General features: G+C 52.4%; 1 protein-coding gene across 1 annotated transcript in view; it reads right to left on the bottom strand.

The window, feature by feature from the left end:
- Positions 1–3,247: 3,247 nt before the first annotated feature.
- The window catches only part of PTPA (protein phosphatase 2 phosphatase activator), a 21,905-nt gene continuing 17,269 nt past the window's right edge, over positions 3,248–7,883 (bottom strand). The window contains exon 9 of the mRNA XM_010720872.3: positions 3,248–5,596. Coding sequence (XP_010719174.1) covers positions 5,522–5,596 — 75 coding nt within the window. The 3' untranslated portion in view covers positions 3,248–5,521. The remainder of the gene's footprint in view (positions 5,597–7,883) is intronic.

The following is a 7,883-nucleotide window of genomic DNA, read 5'->3' as shown; positions in this document are numbered from 1 at the left end:
ACTGCCTCACAAACACAGAAACAACAAAACCCGGCTGCTCCCTCCCACAGCAGAACTCAGAGCCCAGCACACCCTGCTCACCTCGGCTCCCCAGTGAGTGGCTGCACTGCTCAGGTCATCCCAGCCCTCCTGGAAGGAGGCAAGAGGAGAAAAGGGGAAAGCAACCGAGCCCCAAACCCTGCTTTTATCTCCCCTCTGCCTCCATGATTGGGCTGAGGGAGCAGCCCCACACCTGCAAAGGGCCATCTCTGAAGTTAGCCCCCATCAGCCCTGCTCTTAATTGTCCCCCGGTGGGGGGAAGCAAACAGCCCTCCTATGAGGACTGACCGAGCCCAGGGAATGCTCTGCACACCCCCACGTTTGTTCATGAATCTTCCCCCAGTTTCATTTCTGTGTTTATTTCTATAGTAATCTCACAACGAGGCAGTGGCTTCCCCTTTCTTCTCCCCACACAGCAGCATTTGTACCTATGTACTGCTGCTTTTTTAACCCGTTTCCCAGGTTTTACAGCATGGAAGAGGACGTTGATGTGAATGGAAAAGCTCTGCGTGCAGGCAGTCACCTGCTCCCTCCCCACACCCCCTATTCCTGAGCTCCCCGATGGAATCACGGAATCATTAAGGCTGGAAAAGACCTTGAAGACCATCCAGTCCAACTGCCCTCCACTGCTGACCGCTGTGCCACGTCCCCCAGCACTACCTCTGCCCTTCCCTTAAGCACCTCCGTGGTCAGTGACCCCATCCCTTCCCTGGGCAGTTTCATCCCGCCCCATCTCTCTCCTTGCCCACCCTGTGCCCCATGCACACTCCATGCCATGCTCCAGCATTTGCCCCCCACTCCCTCAAGGTCTGCCAGAGGGGTTTTCTCTCCCTGCGCTGACAAAGGGCAGCACTTGATGACCTAACCCCAAATTCCCCACGCCACGGATACCCCAGCCATTATCCAATGCTCCCAAGCTCGCTCCATAACCCCCTTTGCTGCCGCTATTAGTATGCATTAACATTTTATTGGTGTTACAGGATGAAACATCCAGTCGTGCAGCTCCAGTGGGCTTGGGGATTTCCAGCATCCTGCAATATGTATCCGTGCAGAGGAAATTAAAATGTGGATGGATCAGCAAGATACAGTCAAATCCTCTACAGTAATTTGGAGAAGACTAAACTCTGCTGCTAGTGGAGCATATTCCAGGCGATCTAATAGAGAGCTGATGGTCTCTGTAACAGCCTTTTTGTAAGTTTTATTCCTGCCTGCAAGGGAGTTTTATCGAAGGGGAGATGTAATACCTGAAGTCATACTTTTAAAGGTGTATGGTCTGAACACAGAGAAAGGCCGACGCTTTGAGGAATGGCCACTTCCAGCAATCAGCTCCTCCCCACATCCAACGGGGCATCCAATGAGTAACGCTCCACTATCTTAAAATCTAGTTGGAGCTTCTTTACAGCCACCACACCACTCAGTTCATGGAGTTTGTAGCCCTGATAGGACATACTGATGCTCAGGAATATTGGAATGGTTTGCTCTTCTAGCACACGGTGTATTTCTTCTGTTCTGGATGAAGTTCAAAGTGTTGTTCCTACATGGAGGCTGCAGAAGAGCAGTGCCATAGTGGCACCAAACTGGGAGAAATCCACATCAGAATGGCTAATTTGGGTATCCTGACTGTGCATTGCTTGGATTTCTCTCTCCCATGAGTTTTAGAACCTCTTCTCTGCTTTCTCTTCTTCCTCCTTCCCTAAGCTCAGCGGATCCTAGGGCACAAATTTAACTGTAACCCACCCACATTGGGATCCCAGCCCCAGTTCCAACGTGCTGAGCACCTGGTGAGGGATTCGGATGGCCTTTATTGGTACCATTGCAACTGGGAACATGGGGAATGGGGAATGACTTCTTCCAGTTTTAGCAATAACTGCACATACACCGCAGGGAGCGCTCGGTGCCGGCGTTCCCAAGCTTGGACTTTTTATAGCAACCAGGAGAACCCCTCCACCCCACAAAGGCCTCTCCTGGCTGCCCAATCAATGATGCCCCTCAGGGCTCAGCCCTTGCTGGAGCCCAGAGAGCTGGGGCGGCCCTCCTCCAGCTGGGCTCACTCCAGTTCACAGCTTGGCACCATTTTCACAGGATCCCCAGGGCACTCAGGAGTCAGTGAGAAAAGTGCTGAAGGTGAAGCCACGTTAATTAGGACAAACTATTGGCTATTGGAGCATGGAACGGCCTCCAGAAGCCCTGTCCGATTCTACACCTGGGCCAGGAAAACCCTTCTTGAAGAAACAACGAGACACCCATGACCTGTTCCATTGCAGAAGGCTCCCACCAGCACGTCGGCTCGAGTTTGGATAAGTGAATACAGCAGCGATGCCACAACACGGTTCTGGCTTTTATTCCTACCACCAGCACGCGAGGCTGCTTCTCTCAACTCGTACTTCATTTATTACCAGCTGTCACGAGCATTTATAAAAGAGGGCTGCAAAGGCAGAGGTGGGGAAGGCCGGTGGTGACCTGTTGAACACAAAGCAGCAGCAGAACAGCAGCCCCTGAGCCCAGGCACCGCAGCCCAGCACGGCCCAGCTCTGAGAAATGCATTGAAAATCCCAGCTTGCTCAATGGGGAGAAACCCACGCTATGTCTGCTGTGCTCACCAAGGGATGCATCCAAGATGAATGCAAAGATGTTTGACCCAAGATGACATTCCCCACTCCCATCTGTGCACACTCACACAGCCGGCCCCGTGCTGACAGAGAAGATAAGAAACCTAAGCACAGCTATGCCGGCTCCCACCGCTCCTGAGAAGTTCCAGGTATAATTTTCTACAGACGTCCAACAAAGCTGCTGAGCTAAACTGATGCTAGAAGTGCTGAGTCAGCAGCTACGGTAGGACAAGAAAAACATCTGAAGGAAAAGGGTTCCAGTTCTCAGCCTCAGAAACGCGGCTCAAACGGCCTTTGGTCATGAGAGTCTCTGATCTTCAAGAGGTATTTGGTGGCACATCACCCAGGTGCCAAACCCCAGCCGGGAGGGAGGGGCAGGCGGAGCACAGTGGTTAAATAAATAAATCAAACGCAGCGTACCACGGAAAGGAGGAGGCTAGCAAGGGTAACAGGCAGCCTGGATGTGCTCGCTTCATGCAGTTCAACGAGTCGGTTTTGGTGCAAGCATGCGGCCAACAAGCAGGCGAGTGGCTCTGCAAAGCATCTTCCCAACACCATAAAGAGGGAAGAAACCCCACGCAGGAGAGACCAACACAGGCACTGGTGCAAAACAGAGACTTTAATTAAAACCACAGTGTTGGGGAGGGGGGGAAATGCTCCGGCCCCAGGCGCTGCTGATGGCAGAGCTGTGGGAGAGGAGCTGAGCCCCGAGAGCCCATGCTCACTGCTGGGAGCTGGAGGAAGGCGAGCAGCCAAGTGCCACCTACAGAGATCCATCTCACACAGTGTAAGACAAGAATGAGCTGCTCCAAGTCCACAAAGCCCCAGCAGAACAGAAGCACAGATTCAGGCAAGCAAGAGCTACCCGTGAGCCTCTTCCCACCTCCCTGGTGGATCCCAACCGGGGACACCATCCCTGCAGAGCGGCAGCAGGGGAAGGAAGCATCTCCTTCCCCTTTTTTGGTGCTGTGTTTCACATTCAGGGTGTCCCTCCCAGTACACAGGGTGTGGATGTCGACATTTCCACCCATCCTTTTACGTGGAAGCCCCGTTTCCATAGGATTACTGGGTGAGATGTGTCCCAGCCCTTGGGCAGGTTTGGGAAGCCACAGGCTTTAGCTCAGCCCTCACCAGCCAGACGCCATGCAGCCAGTTCCAGTGTGGTGACACTGCCAGAAGCCACAGCAAGGAGAGGAGATGCAGAAGGAGAAGCTCGAGGTCTGCTCCACCAGAAGCAGGCTCCCAGCAAGCACAGGGCTCCAGCCCTATTCCCACTTGTAAAGCCAAGATGACACACACATCTCGTTAACAATTTGAGATTAGAACAAGACTTGAGTCTTTCATTATTTAAAACGCACATCTGTAGTCGGTTGAGGCAGCTCAGATCCATGCCCTGTCCCACCCAGCTCAGGACAACGGCAGAAAGCTCTGCTTTAGCTCTGCAGCCACCTGCTCGTCGCTTCCTCTTATTTAGCAGCGCATCAGCAAAAGGCAAGCAACCAGAGAAGGGACACAGCTGCCTCCAGCCCCAGCCAGAGCTCACCCCCTGCCAAAACCAGCCTGGGAACCCTAAGATCTCCCCTCCCCAGGTTTGTAGGCTACCTCAGCCAAGACATATGGACACAACAGCTCCAGATATTTCTGCCCTCTGAGCGATGCTGGTGCTGATCAGGACCACAGCTCCATTCATTCCCCCATCTCCAAGCTGCTGCTGGCATTGGAAGCATGCTCCTGCTGCCCAGGAAGCACCAGCAGGGAATGATAGAGAGAAGAGAGGTTTCTCCAGATAAAACCTGCTGTCCTGGGCTAATTATGCTTTTTGTTTCCAGCACAGGTACACAAGTGCATGTTAAGCTGCATGCTTACCCCCATGCTGCCTTCACTCCAGAGATGCCTCCCTAAAAGGGCCGAGGAACATGCTGCTTTATGGGGAAATCCATTGCTATAAGGCTGTCGTCGTAATTTATGACCAAGCAGTAGCAACCTCGTGCCATTGAGGCCAGCCCAGCCCCCGGGCAGCAAAGCACAGAGGAGGAGCAGGAGAGGAGAGCACAGAGGGCAGGTTGGACCCAGATGATCCCTACACAGCAATGAATGTGTGTGAACGTGTGATTCTTTGTGCCCGTTAACTACAGAGGGGAGGGAGCCTGAGCGGGTACCACTCAGCAGTCCTTGCACAGCCGTTCCCACAGAGCCAGGGCTCTCAGCTCTAAAACCAGCTCAGACCTCACAGCCTCCTCGTTTCACACGAGAGGTGGTGTTGTGAAAGGAAGAGCCGGGCAACCTTGCAGAAGAGATGGCAGAAGGAGGGAGGTGACTTTCCTTATTAGGGCTAGAGGAGAGGTGGTACCCTGGGCTCCCCGCAGTTCCCCTTTCCCATTTAAGAACCAAGCAAAGGTGCCCTGCTTACAGACACGTGCAGGCTCACACCTCACCCACTACAATGGTTTCCAAACCAAACAGCAACAGGAAACTTCAATGAAATTCCAAAAGGGAAATCGCTGTTACCAGCGCATACACACGTGCCTTCCTCCCCTCCACACCCCCTTCCTCCTGGGAAGGAAAGCAGAGGGTTTTGCTGCCAGACAGCCCCTAGTGAACCCCCTTCACACGCCCAGATCCGCACACGGCAGCAGAGCAGAGAGCACAGCCCCTCGGTCACTTGTGAAACATCCTCGTGGCAGGGATTCGCAGGAGGAGCTGCTCAGGTCCCGTCTCCCGTGCAAGGCCGAGTGCTCTGGGTCTGTGGTTTCCGATGAGGATGTGCAGGAATGGATGGGCTGTGGAACGGGTGAGATGATGAGGAGGGAGTGAAGGGAGGAGGAAGAGAGCCACGCTACACCTCCGCTGCTTCGGCTCCTCCCGCTGCCTCCTTAGGATGTCACAGGCTGGATGGGGAGCAGGCTGCCGAACTTAAAATGCTGGATCACAGGGAACTTCTCCAGGCACTGCAGGAGGGGAAACAAAAAGGGGTGAGTTCAGCACATGTCCCCACTGCCCGCAGGCAGACAGAGCTGCGCCCGGCCCTGGGTGCAGGAGGCAGTGAGCTCAGGGCTGCTGGCTGAGCTGTGTGCTCGCGTGGGGATCAGTCCCACATCCCTCACCCCACATTCCCAGCTGGCTCTTCAGTCCAGTAACACCTCCTATCCCCATCTCCTTCCTTTTAGCCAGACTCCTTTGCTTGCTGAAATTCAGGCCGGGAGCACAAGCAGAAGAGGCGTGTTTATGTCAGCAGCTTTTTCTCTCTCACCACCTTCTCATTGCTCTAGCTGCTCCCTTTGAAGAGCTTCACCCTACAAACCCTTTGAGAACTGCAGAAACCCACAGGGAAAAGGCTCTCCCTCTCCAGGACAGTGCCCACGCTCCAGCTCTGAGCACCATCCTGCAGCCACAAGGCAGTGCCCACGCTGCATTGCAGATTCTCAGGCCTTCAATAAACAAGCACTAGCAATTTTGCTGCCACAGTTTAAGATGTGATCCTATCCCCAAAAATCCCTCACTCCTAGAATTCCTACTCCCATCAGAGAGTAACGATAGGAGCAAGGATCACAGATCAATCTCACACACCCCTCGTGAGGCAGCTCAGTTCAGAGCTGTTTTCTCCAGCTAAGATGGGCTCTGTGCTGGAACAGGAACATCCCTTCTGCTCACCTCCATACCACAGCAGGAAGACCAGCAACTGCTGTCAATGACCACATCCAAGTTTTCCAAAACTTACCTGTCAGAGCTGCTCAGAGCTTTATTCTTTGAGTCATTACAGATTCAGACTGCCCAAAAGCTCATGCAGAGCATGGAATGGATTCACATCCACACAAACCTCAGCAGCACGTGTGCATCAATTCAATAGCTGGATCTACACTACTATCAGCCACGTTACCCAGGGCTGTGCTGACCAGAAGGGCTGCAGACCTCCTCACTGTGCTGCAATGGGGACTCTTCTACATGGGACATAGTGTCCAGCAGAAGGAAGAAGCACATCCTGCTACAATTAGGGCACATCACCTTCTAAGCTTCCCAAACATTTCCCAAAGGCTCAGAGCAGCCAGCATTTCCCAGCACAACCCCTCCAGCAAGTCCTTGGAGGAAACAGCACAGGATAGCAGTGATGTGAAGCAGTAATGGAGAGAAATTAATACTGGAGATGTTGATGGCTGAAAATGTCATCTCAGCTGGTTCCAAGGGGTCCCACAGAAGACCTGACTGGTTTGGACTCCTAATAGAGAGATTTACCACCAATGGGAAGAGCAAGAATCCTCCCCTTTAACACATCGATAGCACAAGGAGAGATGAGCAGAGAAACTTCTCTCTCCATCAGGGCTAAGACAATTTCTCTGGGTTATTAAAGGCTCCAGGAGACAGGACACTCCTGTGTCACCTGCAGGTGAAACTGCTGCAGTCAATACTAGCTTGACAGAGGGGACAAGCTTATTCCCTTCTTCCTGTCATCCCAATTGTGCCGAAGTCCTGGCTTGAGACTCAACTGGGGAGTAAATTCCTGCATCATATCCAACCTTTAAAGATGGAACTGGGACTAGATTAGTTACAATGGAAAGTATTTCCCATCTGACCGCAGTGAAGAAGGAAAGGTCAGGAGACTCAAAAGCAGGCTCAGGGGAAAAACATCAAGGCTGCTGCTTTAACCACACTCTATTCTGTTGACTTCTTCACTTGCCTTTGAAGGAGAGAATAAGAAAAGCCCTTGCACTTCCAAGCTAACACTTCTGCACCCATCATATTTATATTATAGACACATTTGAGATTTCATAAATACATGGAGCAGAAGATACGCTGCATTGAATCCACTCTATCCACAGACCCTGCAACCAGCATCCCAGAGTGCATGGATCCAAGCAAGAGCACATGGATGTGCTTAAGCATTGTGTTGGTTGTTTAAAGTCATCCCATAGAGAGGACAGAGAAGAGCCAAAGCATTCACACTGCATTTTAATCAAACCAGACCTGGGAACTGCCGCACTTCTGCCAAGCAAGAGTGGTTTATGAGTGAACATCTGATTTCTGCTGGTCTCCTGCAAGCGACTGAGCCTTTTGCCTTGCTGCCTCTGCACAAAAGCAGTCAGCACTGAGCACTTCCCAGTCACTGCCACACTGCTGGTTGGAGACTCCATCCTGGATTTCATCTGATCTAATTACAGTGTGTGAGCAGAGAGTGAAGATGCAGTGGGAAGAAGGGAGTGAGGAGAAAATCTTGCCCTCACATTAGCCAACTAGACAAAA

Source organism: Meleagris gallopavo, chromosome 19 (genome assembly GCF_000146605.3).
Source record: "Meleagris gallopavo isolate NT-WF06-2002-E0010 breed Aviagen turkey brand Nicholas breeding stock chromosome 19, Turkey_5.1, whole genome shotgun sequence".
In the NCBI taxonomy this organism is placed as follows: Eukaryota; Metazoa; Chordata; class Aves; order Galliformes; family Phasianidae; genus Meleagris; species Meleagris gallopavo.
The sequence above is the reverse complement of the archived record's forward strand: the minus strand, read 5'-3'. Positions and strand labels throughout refer to the sequence as shown.